This window comes from Gymnodraco acuticeps, unplaced genomic scaffold, assembly GCF_902827175.1.
Source record: "Gymnodraco acuticeps unplaced genomic scaffold, fGymAcu1.1, whole genome shotgun sequence".
Classification (NCBI taxonomy): domain Eukaryota; kingdom Metazoa; phylum Chordata; class Actinopteri; order Perciformes; family Bathydraconidae; genus Gymnodraco; species Gymnodraco acuticeps.
Window position 1 is genome coordinate 3,894,577 of NW_022990235.1, and position 21,421 is coordinate 3,915,997.

Genomic DNA, 21,421 nt, shown 5'->3' on the forward strand with positions numbered 1-21,421 from the left:
GTAATGTTGTTTCCATAACAGCAACAACTTCCTGTCAACTGTCCTTCAAAATAATATATTATATCCTTTTCAGTTTCACAGAACACAAATTGGGTTATTTACATAATATATTTACATGATTTTGTTGTGCAATAAAACAACCCGATGGACACACGATAAAGGAAATGTTCAAATTCGGCTGTGATCGTAGCAACATCGGGCCATTCGTGAGGGCATCTTAACCCATCGTATGACCGCCGGTGGAGTTTCTCAGGCTCCGGCAGCAACTTCGTGAGCAGTGGCAAAATCTTTGGCATGCCAAAAAATTGCCGAAGGACCTTGCGAAGGTTCATTTTCGTGTTGAATTTGTGTGTCAATTTTGCCCTTCGTAAGGCCATCGTGAGGGCATCTTGTTATCATCGGTGCCATCGGGCATTCGCCCCGATCAGAGTGAGGGTGAATGCACCGATGATAACACGAAGATGACACGATTTGACAAGATGCCCTCACGAGTGCCTTACGAAGTTGCCGCTCACGAAGTTGCTGTCGGAGCCTGAGAAACTCCACCGGCGGTCATACGATGGCTTAGATGCCCTCACGAATGGCCCGATGTTGCTACGATCACAGCCGAATTTGAACATTTCCTTTATCGTGTGTCCATCGGGTGTCAATTTCGGGACAGTGTGACAGGGCCTTAAGGGATATTTTCAGTCCTTAAGAAGTAAAACTAGGTAGTATTTCAAAAAGAAGAAAACAACTATTTATTGTCTTTAATCACTTGATGTCCCTTTAGACTTTGGGAAACACTTCTCCAGTGTATTCAGTGTAGCCTTTTTAAATTATGAGCTTCTATATTTATTATGCTACTTTGCATGCTATAACGTAGGCATTTATAGTTTTAAAGCGCCATTGGCTTATTCTGTAAAGCTTCAGTTTGATCTTCATTTATGTCCTATTGTTATTGTTGTTACATTACAGCACAATGAGTCCATCTAATAGTCTGTCGTTGGAATTTACCTTCTGCTAAATGTTTTATTTTCAATCTGTTGCAGTACTGTTTGTTGCAGAAAATATAAAAAAATGTTTGCTGAACATGCTGACTGTTAACCCTTTACACAACAAAAACAGGAGCCGCTCACATTTGTTTGTGATCTGAGGCCTGTACTGTATGTTTGTTTTGAGCAGGATGATTAATGATGACGTTTTCTAATTCTTACTTTTGTCCGTTTTGTTTTCATAGAAACTTGTAGAGGCAAGTATGGCAATGAACAACAACGTCGTGTGTGTGTGACCCGTTGTCTATAACAACTTTATCTCCGGGACCCCTTATAGTGGATTCATTGGTCATCAAATGTTATTGACTCAGAAATAGGTTTTTGTTAGAACAGTATCAAATAGATTTAATTGTAATTACTTTAAGCATATTTCAGTATTAATCACAGTCAGTCTCTTTGAAATTCATGTCAAGGCTCGATAAAAATAAGATAACTACTTATTTACTTAAACCAACTACAAAATACTCAACTCTTTATGGCTCTGCTCTTCACAAAAACACCTAAAACAATGACTTAAGTCTGTAAAGGACTTTGTTGTGTTTAGTTTGAGTTTATTCAAATGGTAAAGAAAGTCAGTTTTGAAGTCAAGGATACAAACAAACCCCAGAAACAGATTAGGACCAGAATCAATAGTTAAGTGATGATGGGGACTCTCTGCTCAACCTGCCCCCCCGCCCCCTCCTGAGTGCCCTGACGTCTGAGCTGCAGTGCTGTTTTTCTGGAGTTATAATTCATGTTTTCTGTGTTTTCTCAGTTTGTTTTCCTAAATGTGTGTCTGCATGAGTGTATAAAAGAGCACTAACTTTGTTTAAAACATATGGCGTGTGCAGGTTTAATTGTTATGCATGTGTGTTTTAACATGTATACAGCCTATACTTTAAGGTGTGCTGTATGTATAAACATGTGTGTTGTGAAGGTTGGGGGCATAATATCAATTTCACAAGGACTTTAATAGTCATTCTTGTGAGGCGCATTTTATCCATCATTTACATTTACTTGTGGTTTGCATTGCATGTGGTTTGTGTCATAAAGCAAACTGGCGGATCAGATATGAAACTCTTTATCAAAACATATCTGAAAGCTTCTCTGTAGTGGCTTTTTGATGTATTAATTGAAGCTGCTTGCTTGCCATTCCAGTCATAGGCTGTGTGATTGTTAAGTTTCTCACTGGACTGCTGTGACCTCTCCAAATGCATGCTGGGAAGTGTTAGCCATTCACCTTGCTCCATTAACATCCTCTCCATGTTCCGCCTCATACAGATGGCGCGCGGCCATTCACTCCCTTCCCCTCCGGTCAGTTTTCACAGAGCCTCTTGAAGTTTGCCCTTTCTCTCTTGCCATACTCCTCGATCTTTCTTTACCCTCCAGACAGAATGGCCCTGAAGCTCCGAGCTTGGAAAAATCCATCCTACACAACATTAAGGAGATTTTTAATATAGAATCAGTGGAGCTCAACTCCTTGAAAAGCTGAGAACTGCGTTAACGTAATATCATCTACTTTCCTTAAGGTTGTGTAGGCCACTGCAACTTCACAGATTTCTTATTCAATGCGATCATATTAGGAAAAACTAATAAGCGTACTGTCATTGATAGAAACAGTTACTTGTAGAGATTAAAACAGACTAGTCTAAATGTACAGTCCACAAATTAAAGTAAAAGTCTCAGCATCTTTTTTATTATACAGTCATCAGGTAAGAATCAGTAAACCTATATTTCTCAGCGGAAAACACTGAATTAGACCTGGTTTTGTACACTTACACTGATGGTGGTTTGATGGAGCTGAGTTTGAGGTTCTTTGATGATCTTGTGTCTGTGTCTCTGTGAGTGATTGTCTCTGTGTTTTGTTCTGTCTTCCTGTAGTGAGCTCTTAAAGCTCAGAGTGGAGCTCATGTGTAGCGCAGGTGTGTAGACTCCAGTCAGGTGCATGAACACTCCTACAGTAACTCTCTACTCTTCACACCTCTCTGCCTCTCCTCTTCATCCAGTATGACTCGCACTGTCTGGTTCTACTCCCTGACCCAGTATTGGTCTCTCTCTCTCTTGGTTTCCTCCTCTCTCTTCTGTTGTTCATTCACCTCTTTCTGCACCGGACTGTGAGAGCGCCCTGCTATGGCAGTTTTGTTGCAGGCCACTACTGATATGCATGAGTTACTGCATTGCTATGACTTTACCAACGGCTCCTCATCCTCAAAATGCCTTGTGTGTGCGTGCAGTGCTTCCCCAGCAGCGCATGCTCCATCAAGGCTGTGGCCAGGATTACCTAAAGAACCTCCTCAAGAAATTTCATTTTATGATTTCTGCTCATTCTGCACCTCATATTGATGGTTTGTGAAGTATCACGCTGAGGTATTTGAACAAAGCCATATCTGTCTGGAGTATCTCTTTGTTTTCATATGACTCTTTTCAGTGCTGAGTTTATTCCATTCTTTTATAAAAAAATCATTGTACAGGTTGAATTTAACTTTCACCTCTGAACGATTTCTTTTTGCATCTTTATATGAACAAATGCTCGCTTAATACTGCCGATATACTGTGATTTATTGTTAATGACATGAATTGCAATAACTCTGTGAGGGTGTGTTGAAAAATACTTGATTGTCAGTCAGTTAACTTCTCATTAACGTTGTCTGGAGAGCGGTGAAGACATTTCAACCATAACATCCATTTAATCCCATCAGTAATGACCAATCAGTTATGACCATTACACCGGGGGAGTGATAAAGTTTTATGTCAGTCTTACATGTTAATAAGTAATGAAGTCATTTCATGTTGTATGTCAGTCTGACTGCGAGTCCTACATAGGAATGTTAAGCTGTAAACCTGTTGTGTGGCAGGCGTTTAAAGTCTTACGATAATGTGTTTATGTCTGTCCTTAAATGAAGTGTACATAGACAGTGATAAATGAATGTCTGTCTTTGTCATAGTGTAACAATAAGACAGTGTTGTCTCGTCAATGAGAGGAGTAGTGACTCTGTTCTGTCTGCGTCTCACGTGCTGCCGTTGTGTGATAAAGTTTCCAATGTGATGTTTATATGTTTGGCCATATTATGTGTGTGAGACCTGCGGGCTCTGTACAAGTCATTAATGCAGGTCTTTGATTTTAAAGCCAACGGAGACACCTGTGGTGGATGAGCAGGGGGTAAGATGCTCCTCTCCCAAACCCCCTCTCCTCCCTTCCCCTCCTCCCTTTCAGGGCCATGTTTAGATCTGCATTTCCTGGTTTGATATGTTTCCATTATACCTCCTATGAACTTTGGCTATGTTCTATTTTATTTACTTTCTCATGGTATGTTCCCATTCTTTGAATGTTCTTTTCTTGCATTTGTTTTGTTTGCATACTGTATATACTTTCTTTTTTTTTAAAGAGATACGCTTTTAATTTTCCTTAATGTTTGGACATATTTCTTAAGATAGTGTGTCACTCAAACGTGACGCTGCGTGTCCTGTTAGGTGGGAGCGGTTTCTGTGCCGCTCCTCACGTTTGTGCTGTTGACACCGCTTCATGGTCTCTGCCACCATACTTGCGTGGGGTGGGGACCCATGGGTGAGCCCTGGGATCAGGTTGACCTCTGAACCTCCTGGCCGACCCGCTCGGGTTGGCCCCACTGTGACTCTGCATGCAGTGACTCTGGACTGAGGGTGCCATGCTTGTATGGCAAGGTTTTCTCCAGCATGCTTGCCTCCTTGCTTCCTTCCCTGTAGGTCTTACAGTGACAAGGTGCCTGACAGTGCTTTAGACGCAGTATTACAGAAACATATCAGCTGGAGCTACACTGCTTCAGACACTCTTGGATTATGATTTTATCAAATATTTGCCAGAATCTGCAGCTTTGTATTTACTGTATATCATTTCTGCTATTTGAATCTTAATAGATGTTGCCACATGAGCAGAAAACAAATTCATGCCCAAATGCAAAATGCATGGGTGTGCTCTAAACAGGCACTTTTGCCCTTAAGACGCAGTGCTTTCTCAGCCCATATGTGTCTGACCGGGGTCTCAGTTCAGACCTTGTCATGCTGTGAAGCACAGCCAGGTGCTCTGTGTTCTCCTCATGCATGGCTCCTCTCCTGTCCTCTGACTCTGTTCTGTTTCTCCACAGAACACGGAGGACAGCGCTCGCATCTCAATCACCTTCTTTCGACTGTTTCGAGTCATGCGACTGGTCAAGCTCCTCAGCAGAGGGGAAGGCATTCGCACCCTCCTTTGGACTTTTATCAAATCCTTCCAGGTGAAGCACAGTGAAACGATTACCTGATCTGCTACCGAGGGAATATTACCATATTAAACCTTTTTCTCTTTTGACCTAAAGGCGCTGCCCTATGTTGCTCTTCTGATAGCCATGCTGTTCTTCATCTACGCTGTCATTGGCATGCAGGTGAGTAACATAGTGTGATAGAAGAGGTTTTTCTGGAGTTGGTAGGGTCATAGGTAATTGTATGTTTGCTATATTTCTGCTTCAGGTGTTTGGAAAGGTTGCCATGGTGGACGGCACACACATCAACAGAAACAACAACTTCCAGACTTTCCCTCAGGCTGTGCTCCTCCTCTTCAGGTGTTTATTTATTTATTTATTTATAGAAGGACCGTGCATACAAAAAAATTAATCTCAGCAAAGAGAAGAGATGCAATATGCCAGATTATAGCTAATAGCTAATTTCCATCTGTGGTCCTCAGACAGGTTCATAACAATCAATAAACAAATAATAACATCTATCAGTCAAACAATTTTCAATTTTGTGAAGGACTTTGGAGTCAGGGGTCACCAGGAAACGGACTCACTGTGTTCTTAGTGTTCTTTTTGGGTCACTTATTTAAGTAATCATTGTGTATCTTTCATGCCTGTCCAGATGTGCCACTGGAGAGGCGTGGCAGGAGATCATGTTGGCCTGTATAGCAGGGAAACTGTGTGACCCAGAGTCCGACTACGGCCCCGGGGAGGAGATGACGTGTGGCAGTGGATTTGCAATCATTTACTTCATCAGCTTCTACATGCTTTGCGCCTTCTTGGTAATCACACACATTTAACAATATTTGGCTAATACTTATTTATTAAGTGCAGTATTTACGGTGTATTATTACCTTCTGCACTGTTTTTCATACCAGTATCACAAGAGGACCGTAAGATTAACGATTTTAAATGTATACATTTGCTACAGTTAAAGAAGGATCGTTAATATAATAGATGAATAGTTCCTTTTCAATTATCATACAAGCACAAAAACAAATCCCCACTCATGCAACAACAATGTATGTCTATTGTTTCATTTAGTTTAAAGGATCTAGTCTCCAAGACTCATAGAAAACTATGTAGCATTCACAATTCACAGCCCTTTCTACAAGAGCTGTTAGATTTTTTTTAAACCTCGATTGCTTAACACTAACAGCCACACAATGCTAAGCAAAATTACGTGAGAGACCATCTTCTTGTGCCCCTCCAGATTATCAACTTGTTTGTAGCCGTCATCATGGACAACTTTGACTATCTGACACGTGATTGGTCCATTCTTGGTCCACACCACCTCGATGAATTCAAAAGAATTTGGTCAGAGTACGACCCCGAGGCCAAGTATGTGCTTTATTACCTAAAGTACATTTATTATATATATATATATATATATATATATATATATATATATATATATATATATATATATATATATATATATATAGTACAGTATTTCGCAGTCATGTTTCTGTGTAGTGATTTGTCCCAGTACAGGTTTTACATCTGATTGTTTTTCTCACAGGGGCAGAATTAAGCATCTGGATGTTGTGACACTTCTTCGTCGCATCCAGCCTCCTCTCGGCTTCGGCAAGCTGTGCCCTCACAGAGTCGCTTGCAAGGTCTCTGCTCCTCCCATATTTTATAATCTTTTTTATAAAACATACACATAAATGCTGATCATTATGCTGGACTGTTCAACCTTGTTTAAAACCTCGATGTGCTCTTCTTTCAGAGGCTGGTAGCTATGAACATGCCTCTAAACAGTGACGGCACGGTCATGTTTAACGCCACTTTGTTTGCACTGGTGCGCACTGCCCTGAAGATCAAAACAGAAGGTATGAGCAAAATATAAAACCCAAAACACTCTCTTAAAACACATACAACACTGCTGATGCTCTGTTACCAGTAATAACATGCTTGTGAGGAGTTAAGATGGCTGTTACTGCTGGTTTCTCAGCGACGCTTGTTTCCCTGTGGTGCAGGTAATCTAGAGCAGTCCAACGAAGAGCTGCGAGCTGTCATCAAGAAAATCTGGAAGAGAACCAGCATGAAGCTCCTGGATCAAGTTGTGCCCCCTGCTGGTGGTTAGTGAAATCACACACACACCTCCTGGTCCTTTTGTTATAGTTTGACACACAAACCAAGCTAAAGCAGCTCACACACACACACACACACACACACACACACACACACACACACACACACACACACACACACAGACACACACACACACTAACCGTACGCTGTTGCATTAAATTACAGGAATCTCCAAACTACTCTTTCATAACTATATCCTCAAATAAAAACGTGCTCACACATATTAACTCTCACACACAAGTAAAGCTGTATTGTGCTGTTTCTGCTCTGCTCATGTTCTCCTGGTTGTCCCCTCAGCAGTGTGTTTTTATCCATGTGTGTCCTCCTCCTGCCCCGGATGCTGACGGAGGCCACTGACTGTCTGCTGGGCTTTGGGCTTGCATGGCCTTGTAGACAACGTGCGAGTGCATGCTCTGTCCTCTCACTAACCTCTCTCTATCTTTTCCTATTTACCTGTCTCTTTCTCTCCTTTCTCAATTTCTCTGTCCCACTCAGTTGTCTTAATATCTGTCCTCTTCTCACTGCTTGGGCTTCCACAGCTTATTCTTCTCACACTTTTATATCTCTGTATCCAAAACTCTGGCGCACTTCAGAATATTCTGAAGCAGTTCTGTTTTAGGGTGGTGGCATGGAACTAGTGTTGCCTCTCTCTCCGATCTCTGTCCCCAGCGCGCTTGTGCAAAGTGATTCAGACCCCTGCTTCAGAATGATTCTCAAACACTTAGGGAAAAAAATCCAAATATGACAAAAATACATAATGCAAGAGGATATTAATACACAGTTCTAAGTGCAATATCTGACGACATACACATATAACTAAAAGGAAAACATCGGCATGAATAGGTGCATTTACCCAAACACACTGACATGTACAGTATGATGCATACTGTAGATCCGCTTGCTTGCATGTGCTAAAGTAGTCAATTAAATGGCATTCTCTGACATGTAAATCAATTACGAAATATTTAGTTCATACACCCTACTCCCACTTAACAATCTCAAAAGTGTTAATATATTACAAGGTTACAAGTTGTAGAACATAGATTATATATTTTAAATATGGTAAAGTCTCTATTTTGCAGCCTGTATTTAACTGCCAATCACTCAGTGCTAGTTAAAGAGTAGCAGTATTTTATAACCCTGTATGTGTATGTGAAGTCTATCTGATTTTGATTCTGCTTATTCTGTCTTCCTCATAGTGCAACAGTAAGGAAGGAGTTACAATAGTTATTACTTACATCTTAAATCAGTCATATTAATACAATTAAATGTCATTTAAATTAGAAATATGTTATTAAACCTATCATCCAAAGCTGTTCAGATTTAGATATATGCAAACTCACATGAAAGTTATGAAGTAAAATAATTAATGTGGTGCATATTAAGGTACAGTATATACTCCATCAAGATGGATGTATTTAGTAACAATACAAATCATTTTTTGCTTAAAGATTGTCTGACTTGTCTGCCGTCCCGAGGTGATGGACCCACAGTTTGTAACAGTATGGACGAGAGGGGAGAAGAGTGTCTCATTCTCTCTCCCAGGGTTCAGTGTGTAGTGACCTGCTGACACAGGAAGCATTTGTGTGGTCTGTTCACTCAGATGATGAGGTAACCGTGGGGAAGTTCTATGCCACCTTCCTGATACAGGACTACTTTAGGAAATTCAAGAAACGTAAAGAGGAAGGCCTGGTGGGTGCTCACCCGACGCAGAACAACACAGCTATCGCTCTACAGGTGAGTCTCGCCCAGTTTGTGTGTGTATTATTTAAGCGAGAAAGATTGTTTGAAATTGTGGGAAAACATGGATTTTCAAGCATTGCAATTGTGTTGTGTCAACCTGTAAAATGTGTCTTTTTTTGTGCATTTCATTAAATATCATTAAGTATGCTAATGTTATGGTTTATGATCCAGCAGGACGTTCATGGTCTTGGTGTACAGTATGAATCTGTTAATGTGTTTTTTTTTATGTTCCCAATGTGTGAATTTGTTATTTATGTCTCTGCGTCTCTAAATATCATCAATGTTGATGTTAAGCGTGTGTCATCGTCTGCTTTACAATTCCTCATCCACTCATGAAATTCACAAGCTTGTCGCCATTTCTGTTACCTTTATATAATATATGATATATGGCTACAGTCTACCCCCATATATCTGTATCATTGACCGTAAACATAACCAACTTTTAATTTGTTTATAAGGACATTTTTGTGTATATTGTGCTAATTTGGTTTAAAAAAACATCACCAAAATAAAGAAAAGGAAGGAAATTATACTTCCACCACAAAGCACAGCTGGATGCTGTGAGTAAGCCTCTCAGCAGGTTGCATTATGGGGAGCACATCTGTCTGTCTCATTGTCTGTCAGTATTGTTACTGTCAGCTGTTGCATATTCAGCGCAGGTGTGTGTGTGTGTTGGTTGTGACTGTGTTGTCAGATTTGCTGCTGTGAGATGAAGGTCCCCACTGTAGCGTTTAGCTCTCTTATTGTCATGGTTACAGGCTGGCCTTCGCACCCTGCATGATATCGGGCCCGAAATTCGCCGAGCGATATCATGTGATCTGCAGGATGACGAGCTAGTAGACTTTATTCCAGAGGAAGACGAGGAAATTTATAGGGTAACTGATTTAATTTTACATGACAGGAGGAATGTTTGTGGCAACATTAAATATTGTGCTTAAAAAAAAGTTTCTTAATGTACATGTAAAAGAAAATATTGATGAGCTAAATATATAGTTGTAATCGTGTCTCTAGTTTATATTTCTACAAATATGTAGCTTTAATTAGATTTATTTTGGCTTGTTTTTTCTTCATTTCAATTCAAAACTACAAACATTTTTGCTCACGTCATGTGCCATGAAACCAGCTTTTCAACTTATTTTTGCTCATACCATTTCTGAAACCCTGAGCCTTAACATCAATTAAACATTAGTTGTGCTTCTTTGTGAGAAGTAGAAAGTGGTTTTACTTTGAGCGTTCCTCCACAGCGTAACGGGGGACTCTTCGGTAACCATCTCATGAACGGTGGTCATCGGCGATCCAACGGCCACCAGACCAACGCCACGCAGAGACCTCTGCAGGTGCAGCCTCCGCCCCACTACGCCCACATGGACCAGCCGGTGGGACGCCTATCTCGAGCTAACGCAATGTCCCACCCCAACCAACATCACCACCATCACAACCGCCACCACAACTCCTACGGCAAATCTCCAAAATCCACCAACATCAACCTCAACAACGCCAACGTGTCCAGCCTGCCTAACGGAGGACATCATCGGTACTATGAGCATGCACCGCCCAACGGCTACCCAGGTCTCCGCAGCTCCTACTACGACTATGAGAAGCCCCAGACCCCCCAGGGTCAAAGGTAACCACACGCTGATCATCAACGCTTGATCTGCTGCAGAAACACTGTAGTTAAAATCTTACACGTGGATTCAGATCTGTGTCTCTGAGTACATTCTTTATTTCTGACCCTGCCAAATGTAGAAATGTCATTGATTTCAGAAGTTTTTCATCTGTTTATTGTTTACTTGACACTGCCATGCAGCTATCTGACTGACGTATCCAATGCAGGAAATACAAAAAACCCATTAGTTGTGCTCCCTGAGAAGGACATTATCTGTTGAAAGTACTTTTTCCCCACAGGCAGGACCCAGCTTCTTATCAAATCTTCCCTTTGCACAAACCTTTGCTGTACTGTAAACCCTTCGCTTCATAATGGATCACAAGCCTAGTCTCATACTGACAGTTCATTTCACAAGTGATCAATAGTGCACTTATCTCCTGATTTCCCATGCCCTGTTTAGTCAGCTGCTCCAGTATTTTCTTTAGTACCCAATACGTTTGGGGGACAATTTCATTGCTGCCACTTTACAAAAGAGTAATGCGTTTTAGATTGTTTCTTATCTCATAAGTAGAAAATGGAATTGTCACCCAACACTTGCGTCAACACCTGCCATCACACGCTCTCCTCCTCATACATATATATGAGAATGCTGTATATGTTTCATATACTGTATGATATATATGTCATGCTTTCTCTGCCCTTTTCTCTGTGTTCTCTCCTCCTTTTCTCCTTCCTAACCAAAATGCTTTCTCTCAACCATCCCTCTGCTCTCTGGGACAGAAGGCGCTACTATGAGACCTATGTTAGGTATGTTGCTTTTCTAGGTTTGGCTCCAGCGGTATGTCTTTAAAGCAAAAGAAGGACTTTATTTTTATGTTATTTGTTTCATCCAGGGAATGGTTGCATCCTCACTAAGTCAGTGTTGTGTGCTATATGCTGGCAAGTCATTTGTCTGGTTGTCATCTGCCTCTGTTGTGAAGCAGTTGTGTCGATGCTTTGAATTAGCAATAACATGAGCGTTAGCGGGCGGCATATTGCTGAGAGCAGCCCTCTACAGTATATGCATGTGACAAAGTGACGTGCTTGCTTTGAAGAAGGACCTACAAACAAGGGAAGTGTTTGAGAATGTTTATTTGTAAATCTAGCCACCTTTTTTAATGCTTATATGCCCTAAAAAGTCCTTCACTTATTCACTCCAGAAAACATCAGTGTTTTAACTCAACTAACGAAGCACCTCTAAAGAGAAGAGGTGATTAGAAGACAGAGTGATGCTCCTCAGCTCAAATCTTCTGCCTGTTGTCTTGGTTTGGCTGTGGATGGTATTCAATAAAATAAGGGTGGTCAGTTGCATTGCTTGCGTCTGCATGGCAGTGCATGGCCATATTTTAGTAACTTCGCTGAACAGCAGCGGTGTGCACGCTCTGATCCCTGTGCGCTCTCTTCAGGTCGCATGGAGTCGATGGACACCACCCCACCATCCGCAGGGAGGAGGAGTTTGAAGAAGACCGGCTCTCTGGGGAGTATTACAGCGGGGAGGAGTTCTATGAAGACGATAGTATGCTTTCAGGAGAGAGGTACATCTCCTTACTTATGTAGCAATTTAAGTTGTACCTAATGTGACGACTACATTGTCATTGAGTTGCACTCAGAAAAGGAAGCATGTACTAAGGTGTTTAAAGAACCATAAAACTTAACCCAAAGGAAATGGTTTCATAAAAGTGTGTCCAAAATCATTGTCGTCCAACATCTTTATTGTTTGTGTTGACAGGTATCCCAACAGTGACACCGAGTATGAGACTCCCAAAGGTTACCATCACCCTGACAGTTACTATGACGATGACGAGCAGCTGCTTTACCGCGACTCACGGAGGTCACCAAAGAGACGGTTACTGCCTGCCACACCTCAAGGTCTTGACCCTTTTTCATCCTGCAACATGTTTACATATCTTCATACCAATATGTTATACATTTTAGGTTCAATGAGACACAAACATGTCTTGCCATATAATGTAGGATGTAGAGTCCAAATATTGGTAGAGTGTTACTCCTGTGTCTTATAACAGACCCCATCCCCTGTAACACACACAAATAATTAAGTTGCACTATTTAAACATATGGAAACATAACAGATAACACATCATCTACATGCAGGAAGAGGCGAAAAAACGATTTTTAAGTTATAATCAAATCTCACAATGTTATAGAGAACACAATAATGACTTCATAGTAGGTCAAAGCAAATGATTGGAACAAAAAATAACAAGTTGCCTACAAACCTACTGTTCCAAAAACATGTGTATATGCAAGGCATAAAATAGCTTCTTAATGCACTCATACCACTACATTTACTGTATGATGTACCCACTCACCGTTTAATGTTCGTTGAGTGTTGCATGCTGTCGAAGCTTCCTGGGCATATATTATAGCCCACTCACTGTCCACTCCTCACTCGCTCAGGTCACAGGAGGCCATCCTTCAACTTTGAGTGTCTGCGCAGACAAGGTAGCCAGGACGAGCTTCCACACCAGCGCACTGCTCTGCCACTGCACCTCATGCAGCAACAGGTAACACAGGCACAAGGCCCCCTCACCGTACTGCTGCTCACATTGTATTGAACACTACCTTGTTGACTTGCATGGAATGTATAATTCCCCTTCTATGATGAATTATATAAAATGTACATTTAGGTAAAGTTATTTAAAGGTCCCCTATCATGCAAAATGCACTTTTTGATATCTTTTATACATAAATATGTGTCCCCGTTGTGTCAGTAGACACACACAAAATACAACCCTCTCTCTTTTCCTCCTTACTCACATCTCTAAAAACGGGGGTACAATGGAGCTGATCCAGATTTGCTGCTGATATGACGTTATATCAGAAATGTGGGCTGGCTTTATCAGAAACGTCGCTATCAGAAACAATGCGCTATTTTGGAAGTAATATGGTCTGTGTTTACATTAGCAAGCATCGCTAACACTCCGAGCTAACGCTGTACTGGAGAGAGTATGTGTAAAAAAGCAGGAAATAATAAAAGGAACTCACCTTGTGGTAAACCCGTGAGAGAAAAAGCATTTGAGCTCCATACTGTTTCAGAAATAATCCTTCATGTGGTTTGGAACATAATATGGTGTTTCATCACGGCAGCATTTAGCTGAGTTTCTGGGTAGAATTGTCCTGCATAAGCTCTCGTCTCGGCTGAATTAGAGGGGTATGAGGCATGGCTAGGGGGTGATCTGTTTTGTATTTTGAGCAAAACACTTCATAGACCTGCTTTTATATATCTGAGACCTATAATATATGCCTAAAAATAGTATAAAAGGAGTTGTGCACTAATCCTCCTGGAGTAGTAGTATAGTTCTGTGGCTGTGTGCTCACTTTGTACCCTGTCTCTCCTGACACATCAGGTCATGGCCGTAGCAGGCCTGGACTCCAGCAGAGCCCACCGCCTCTCCCCAACCCGCTCCACCCGCTCCTGGGCCACGCCCCCCGCCACTCCGGGCAGTAAGGACCAGTCGCCATACTACACCCCTCTCATCCGAGTGGACCAGAAACACAGGGGGAGCGTCGCCAGCAGCCAAGTGTCTGTGCGCAAGAGCTCCTGGTACACGGACGACCCGGAGTTCTCCCAGAGGACGTACTCCCCCGTCCACCTGCAGGTGCCTCCGGAGTTCCACAACCAGTACCACCAGAAGAGAGGCAGCGCCACCAGCCTTGTGGAAGCGGTGAGTTTAAGGATTGGTTGAAGGAGGAGAGGCGTGACGGACCAAATAAAGTTATCTTTGCCATCAAAAAGTGTCCCTACTATTTTGCGGCAACAGTTTTTCGACAGGTTGAAATATGGATAGAGGTCAAGGGACTGTGAGGTTGTGAGTGTCTGTAAACCAGTGTATGCACTGTTTATTAACACTTTTATTTTTGCAGCTATTGTGAATATGCGTTTGTTATATTTATTCTGTTGTCGAATAAAAATGTGACAAGCAAGATAAGTCAAACAAGATTGCAGAAATCCACAGTTATGTATTTCTTTCCTCTCATTCTGTGGAGCAGGTTTTGATATCAGAAGGGCTTGGGAGATATGCCAAGGATCCCAAGTTCGTCGCTGCCACAAAGCACGAGATTGCAGATGCGTGTGAGATGACGATAGATGAGATGGAGAGTGCGGCCAGCCACCTGCTGAACGGAGGGATGGCCCCGAGCCCCAACGGGGTCAACGTGTTCCCCATCCTGACTCCAAGGGACTATGACCTGCAGGACACTGCAGCCAGCTACAGCGACGAGGAGCCAGAGACAGAACTTAGAGCTCCTTATGAGGAGGACCTGGCAGACGAGATGATCTGCATCACGACTTTATAGCAGTGGCTGAAGAAAACTGCAACGTAGAACTTTAACAGACTACTATCAGTGGAAATTTAAAAAAGAAATGCATCTGTTGGCTCTGACCAAAAGAAGTGCCTTTTACATTGGAGAGAAAAGGCATATAGAAGAGAGACACATTAGTCCTGTTCATTTAATTGTTCTCCACCTTCCGGCAATGGAGGTCACAACAAAGAGCCAGAAACCTGCTGAGGGAATGGAGGTGATGAACCGGTTCAGCCTGCAGCCAATGATGAGGACATTGATACCAGTGAAAGATGGACCAATTGGCAAAGGTATGAGATACTCTCTAAGGGTGATGACAATCAGATGTACGATGTCATTACCTCGGTCACTTTATTAAGGTTTGGCATATCATGCAAGTTTTCAATGCAAGCATAGAAAGGCATATCTCGTCCCGTAGTTCCTACTTGTTCCCTTTGTTGTTTTAGTGCAGACCGTTTAATGATCGCTACAGCTGAGTCAAAAAAGTGAAGAGCACCAGTAGAGTCGTACCAGATTATGCAGGAACTAACTGTCCTACTTATAGCATCACTCAACTTGAGATATGTGCTTTTGAAGCGACAAAAGCATTTGTGATAAATGCACTAGCAGGCAGGTTATTTTCAAATGTTAGAATATCCTGATTAATATTTCCTAGTTGATATGCTGTAAATTGTATTATATAACAAAAGAAACTTTGTAAAGAGATATTCTATATTTTGTAATTATGTATCATTTAAAAGATCAGCAATATGGACCCTTGTGACTCCTGTAATGCTATAAAAGCAGACTTTTTTTATTTGCCTTTTTTGCTGATATGCACCCTTTTTTTGCCTATGAAAACAGCATTTTTAAGAGGTTCTGCTTGTGTGACAACACTACTGCACAAGATATGCAAATAGCTTTGATTTGTTAGCTTAGGAGAACACGTGTTACTTCATTAAACCAACACCAGTTGCATAAGGTTAAGCCCCCTTTAAAGGAGCATTTTTAGGATCCAGCGCTGAAATTTTATACCGATGTGATGAACACCTTTGTTTGCATATTTTGTGCAGGGCATGCACAAGAATTTAAGATGCATAGTGCATTAACAATGCTGCTTTTTTAGTTGGTTTCAGAGTCAAACCTAGGTCAGCCCCTACTGAAATGCCTTTTTGCTGCTGAAAGAACGGGAAGTGATAGATGGTTATAACAGGGATAAATAAATATTTCCCATAGCTTGTGCTGGGATTTTCCATGACATACTCTTTGTTGAGGGTGCAATTCCATTCAACCTTTGTACTGAATCTTGGCAATCACATCTCAGCCTTCGTAAAGTGTGAGAGGCCTCACAGTGGGGTGGTGGCAGGAGGCTCGTGCACACATCCAAAGGTCAGAAACAGTCCAACGTGTTGTAGGAAGAAGGACAGAGGGTGTCCTGCTGTCAGGATGCTGGAGAGAGGCTAAGCAATACTACCCCCCCCCCCCCCCGCCCCTTTCTCTCTCAGCCGGCCTGGTGCGTACAGTATACCTCGTTGGGCAACGTGACAACATATCATTGTCTCAATTTACCTGTCTGTCAGTGTCCCGCAGTCAAGTCTGTGAAAGAGATTGGGATTGAACCTGGACTTTGTGTTTTTATCATATTTTACCAATGAGGCTAGGAGGGAAAACTCAACATGGATGCATACAAATGAGCAACTGAAGCCCACAAGTTTGAACACAAGACAATAAAGTATATCTAGGTTTTTATCAATTTTCCTTTATTTATCTATTACAATACTGGACTAAGTAAACTGAAGTGGGCTTTTTCAGGCATTACCATTGAGAGTTTGAATTAGCACCTGGGATATTTAGGGTTAATGTGTCGTTCATGAGTGTTTGATTTGTAGGCGAGTGCGCTCTGTACTCTAATTCAACCAAATACTGTCATGAAAATGTAGGTTTTCCATTTTGTGTGCACATTGAAAGGGCTCTTTGAATTGTTTGTGAGTAAAAAAAATGTGTTCTAGTCCTTTTGTTGATGACTGTCATATAAAAGGACCAATGCACATAACAGGCACATTGTACTATTCGTAGCAAATACAGTACTGATGAACTGAAGATATGCATTATTTTGTAAACACTTTTAAAAGTTGTGTTAAACTTCAGATGAAAAGAACTTACTTTTACCTCATGTCAGGGATTCCTGAAAAAAGAAAAGATGATTTGGTCTATACCAATGGTATTTAAATATTAGCACATAGCTGTTTGTCTTTGCACAAGTGACTGTATAGTGCTTTTGTTTCTCCTTTTTCTAAACAGATTTGTGTATTAAGGTGAGACAATTTTGTACTTTTTGTGACTGTGTGTATGGTTTAGTGGAATCTATATTTGTCATTTACACCTCACCTTACAATGCTGGGAATGAAAGAGTATTCAAAAAAATATTTTCAAGGTGCACTGTTTCTCTGTTCGCAGGTAGGGAAAAAAATAAAATGGTAGAGTACCGGTTTACAGAGAAACACATTATTGATTTGAACGTTTCTATTAGTTTTCTTCATATTGTTATGATTATAATTACTCTTACAACTATTAATGTTCTGAAAGCTGTATTAAAATAGAAGATAATGTAAAATATGTACAAACGTATGGAAAGACCCATGGTAATGTTCTCTACTTGAAAGTCTTGATATTTGCTCCTTAATGTTTTTATTCAGTAAACATCATTTCTCTTAGTAGCAAATGCTTTACTATAACCTTCTAGGTTTTGTATCAATACATTTTTTTGTATTTTTCATTTTATTTTGGCCTTCATTTTATTTGAATCGAAACTGATATTTTATTTTATATTGATCATCATTGAATAAACTTATGCTGAATTACTGTTCTCATTTTTTTGTATTCTGCACAATACATGACACTGTTTTCCTCACCACTCAGTCTGTTCATGTGAAGTCGAAGAAATATTAGTCTTAACCATCAATCCATCATTTAAAACTTGGAGCTAGTGTTGCTGATATGTGTGCGTCAGGTGACACAAAGATGTGCAATCTGGATTGTGAACATTTCAGCCAGAAATCTATTAGATGGTTGATGTTGTATACATTTCAGGCGGGAGACACTTTGTTGCTCTCCACAGTCGTCATCTCTGATGTCTCATCGTCCTCCGAAGGCTCTGTCCCACACAGCAGGAAGGGAACTGCGTATTTACGAAACTGTAAAAAAACAAAAATGAGCCCTAAAAAGTTCAGCAAACACATACTGTCTTCTTTAAACATATTGACAAACAATTTGCAGCAAGTTATAGCTGCGTTATTATAAAAAAAATCATACAATTCATATAATGTATGCTACATAATAATATTGACTATTATATAACACCAATGTTAGAATATGTGGCAAAATCAACAATCACTTATGTTACATTTGAACCTTCTAAGCATTTATAAGCAGAACTGTATATAAACATTTGTTAAACATGCTATGATGTAGTTAGGGGCAAGAATAACTTTTTATATTTTAATAATAATATTAAGTTGTAGTTGTAACACTGTTGTAATAATATAATAATATGTCAATATAGGATATTTTAAAACAAACAAATGATATACAAATACCATACATTAAAACTATTTAAATCTTTAAATTGTGCATAAAAACTACCTGCTAGGGGGAGTTCAAGTAAAATGTTACATGTTGTAATTCAGTCATACATACATTTTTCTGTTTTTTGTTTAGCGTTGACAAATAATTCAGAATAAAAAAGACATTTAATTGTAAGGGAAGACAACAAAATGTTGATTTGAATATGCAAAATGTATACCCAATAAAACATGTAAATATTACATTAAATTGTAGAAACGTCTTTAAACCTTTATCCTTAAACACTGTCCATCAACACCACTAGATGGAGCTAAGAATTTAAGAGCCGATTCACAGCAAGGTTTATTACCTGCATGTTGTTCATCTCTTTTGGCTAAATTCAATGATTTTCATTTCAAACCTTTATTTAACCAGGTGAATCAATCCCATTGAGATCACCGATCTCTTTCTCAAGGGAGACCTGCAATTAGTATCTATGCGTGGAGTAACATTACCTGTTTGTTGAGGTAGATGTAGATGATAGGGTTGTACGCAGTGCTGCTCTTGGCCAGGTAAACAGGCACTGTTGCCACCAGCGGGTGAATCTCCACATCCGGGTTGTAGACCACCATCATGGCCAGGCCGGCGTAAGGCAACCAGCTGATGAGAAATGTGAGGACCATCAAAACCACCATGGACGCCACCTTCGCCTCTCGTTTAGCCACCGCACCGCCTTCCAGACAGGCCATCTTGGATACCTGTGGGAGCAGAGTATCGTTTTAAACACTTATGGGTCCAATGGTCTTTGGATCACACCACAAGAATGCAAAGCCTTGGTTTCAATAAGGACAACCGTTGCATATCGCTTTGTAAGCTATAAAATATTTCTCTTTAGAAAAAGTATTACAAATACAATAAGTACCAATACAACAATGAAAATATACTCAATTGCAAGTTTATTCAATAAAAAGTAAATTATACAAAATAAAAGTGATCATTCTGCAGTAAAATGGCCCATCTGTGGGATACATTATGATGTATGATCACATTGTTAATACTAAGTCAACAAATAAGCAGTGTTAGGTTAAGCTAATTATTTAAGTTGAGCTAATTATAAATATCCAGTTAAGTCGATTTGTTCTGGCCGCCTCCAAAGGGTCACATGATACATCAGAATCAACAATTGTGTCATCTTTTTTGAAAAGTATTGTGTTATTTAACCTTTTTCAGCCTAAAGTCATTTTTTTTAAATCAGCTGAGAGGCTGACAGGACTTGTTACCAGCTGACATCTGAATGTATGTTTTGCTTGGTTGAGAGTCACAGGTTTAATCTGTAACAATTCCCTGTATTTTATAAACTTAGCAAATTCTTGGCAATGTAAATTATTTTTATTTGAAGTCAGTAAACTCCAGATTTCAGATACATCTTGTGATTCTAATAGTATAACATTTTAGTATGGGAATACGGAAATTGTACCTCAGTAGTATATTAAATAGTGAGTAAATGACGTAAAAAATGTAAAGAAAGAAATGGAGAGTACTTAAATGCATTTAGCTACTTTTCACCACACCTGTTATGAAGCAACATGTATACGTGCTAACCTTGTGTAATGTCCACATTAACTTCGAGTAGGATGCTAGTATAAGGAAAAAGGGAACTGCAAAGCACACTGCAAAGTAAGCCAGGATGTAGGAGACGTTGTGAGGGTCTCGGCTGTGCCAGTCCGGTGCACAGGACGTCCCGACGCCCTCCAGCTCATACCTGCCCCATCCAAACAGGGGGGGGGTGTTCCAGGTGAGGGACCACAGCCAGGACAAGGCTATGCCTCCTAACGCATGCTTTTTTTGAAAGGTAATCTGTCCCAATGGTTTACACACGACAAACATCCTCTCCACTGCAATCAGAGCCACTGTGCACAAAGATGTGATGCCTGTGGAGAAGTGAGGAGAAAGGAAATGGGGAATTTGTTAAAAATGTTGTTAGCAAAAATGTATGGGATGAAATTAGTTATCTTGTAAAAATGTACTTAAATGTAACATTTCTGGAAAGGATATGCATGTTGAACCATAAATCCGTAATAGTATGAACAGTTTAAGAAGAGTACTCAACTTATACTCTCTTTTACTCACCAAAAAAGGACACTGCAAAGCCCTCCATAACACAGCCTGTTCTTCCCAGGGAGAAGTACCCCTGGGCGTTGTTGATCACGGACAGGACCCCTCCAGTCATAGCTGTTCCCAGGTCAGCCACAGCCATGTTCACCAGAGCGAAGTTGAGCGGCTGCCTCAGCTGCTTGTGCAGGAGGGACACGATGATCACTGTAGCGTTGAGTATGATGGCCGGAACGGTAAAAATTGCCATAATGATGGAGAGGATGAGGAAGCCAGTGCGTGACAGAGGGGGTTCCCCATGTGGGCCCATGTAGTAGGAAGCATTTTGCACAGCAGATGGATGCATGGTACAAAGCTTTCTTTTCCTGCAGAGTTGTCGAGTAGTTTCTTCTTCTTCCTCCTCCCGGAGTTCCTAGGTGTTCAATGTCTCACTCCTCAAGTGTGACAGCTGGGATCAGATGCCCTCAGTATAAGCATAAGTCCTTCAGATCTGGATTTAACAAAGAGTAATTCCTCCAAATGATGATCCTTGATCCCTCGCCTTTTGTCCTGATTGTAAGGTACAGAACATCTCTGCAGTGCTTCTCACCAGATTCAGTCTACTGAGAAAGTGTGAAAAATAAATGATCAAAGAAGATGTGTCACAAGAATGTAGTTAAAGTAAATATTAATGAAAGCTGATGATGTCTGGCTCTTTCCCT

At 40.7% G+C, this 21,421-nt stretch overlaps 2 protein-coding genes across 17 annotated transcripts in view; one reads left to right on the forward strand and one right to left on the reverse strand.

Moving 5' to 3' along the window:
- The window catches only part of cacna1da (calcium channel, voltage-dependent, L type, alpha 1D subunit, a), a 58,614-nt gene extending 40,708 nt beyond the window's left edge, over window positions 1-17,906 (forward strand). For 8 of the 16 annotated variants that reach the window (XM_034219318.1, XM_034219317.1, XM_034219316.1 and 5 more), the window contains 17 exons: window positions 5,135-5,263; window positions 5,345-5,410; window positions 5,496-5,587; window positions 5,883-6,042; window positions 6,474-6,601; window positions 6,783-6,879; window positions 6,993-7,095; window positions 7,243-7,344; window positions 8,961-9,094; window positions 9,859-9,975; window positions 10,345-10,724; window positions 11,487-11,513; window positions 12,152-12,280; window positions 12,475-12,614; window positions 13,164-13,270; window positions 14,114-14,431; window positions 14,757-17,906. In XM_034219318.1, coding sequence (XP_034075209.1) covers window positions 5,135-5,263; window positions 5,345-5,410; window positions 5,496-5,587; window positions 5,883-6,042; window positions 6,474-6,601; window positions 6,783-6,879; window positions 6,993-7,095; window positions 7,243-7,344; window positions 8,961-9,094; window positions 9,859-9,975; window positions 10,345-10,724; window positions 11,487-11,513; window positions 12,152-12,280; window positions 12,475-12,614; window positions 13,164-13,270; window positions 14,114-14,431; window positions 14,757-15,062 — 2,535 coding nt within the window. In that variant the 3' untranslated portion in view covers window positions 15,063-17,906. Of the gene's footprint in view, window positions 1-1,219; window positions 1,232-4,140; window positions 4,174-5,134; window positions 5,264-5,344; window positions 5,411-5,495; window positions 5,588-5,882; window positions 6,043-6,473; window positions 6,602-6,782; window positions 6,880-6,992; window positions 7,096-7,242; window positions 7,345-8,960; window positions 9,095-9,858; window positions 9,976-10,344; window positions 10,725-11,486; window positions 11,514-12,151; window positions 12,281-12,474; window positions 12,615-13,163; window positions 13,271-14,113; window positions 14,432-14,756 lie in introns of all 16 variants that reach the window. The other 8 variants (XM_034219309.1, XM_034219311.1, XM_034219312.1 and 5 more) reach the window with 4 other exon arrangements.
- A 62-nt stretch (window positions 17,907-17,968) lies between these two features.
- Window positions 17,969-21,066, reverse strand: LOC117548199 (parapinopsin-like). The gene is made up of 4 exons (XM_034219327.1): window positions 20,739-21,066; window positions 20,211-20,539; window positions 19,124-19,366; window positions 17,969-18,241 (listed from the first exon to the last, which is right to left on the reverse strand). The coding sequence occupies exons 1-4, from the start codon at window positions 21,064-21,066 to the stop codon at window positions 18,134-18,136; spliced, it is 1,008 nt and encodes a 335-aa protein (XP_034075218.1). The 3' UTR covers window positions 17,969-18,133.
- Between the last annotated feature and the right edge of the window lie 355 nt (window positions 21,067-21,421).

Coding starts and splice junctions, on each gene's coding strand:
- LOC117548199 (XM_034219327.1), bottom strand. CDS start 21,066: ATGCATCCATCTGCTGTGCAAAATGCTTCCTACTACATGGGCCCACAT. Junction 20,540..20,738: donor CTTTGCAGTGTCCTTTTTTG/GTGAGTAAAAGA, acceptor ACTTCTCCACAG/GCATCACATCTTTGTGCACA. Junction 19,367..20,210: donor TAATGTGGACATTACACAAG/GTTAGCACGTAT, acceptor CTGCTCCCACAG/GTATCCAAGATGGCCTGTCT.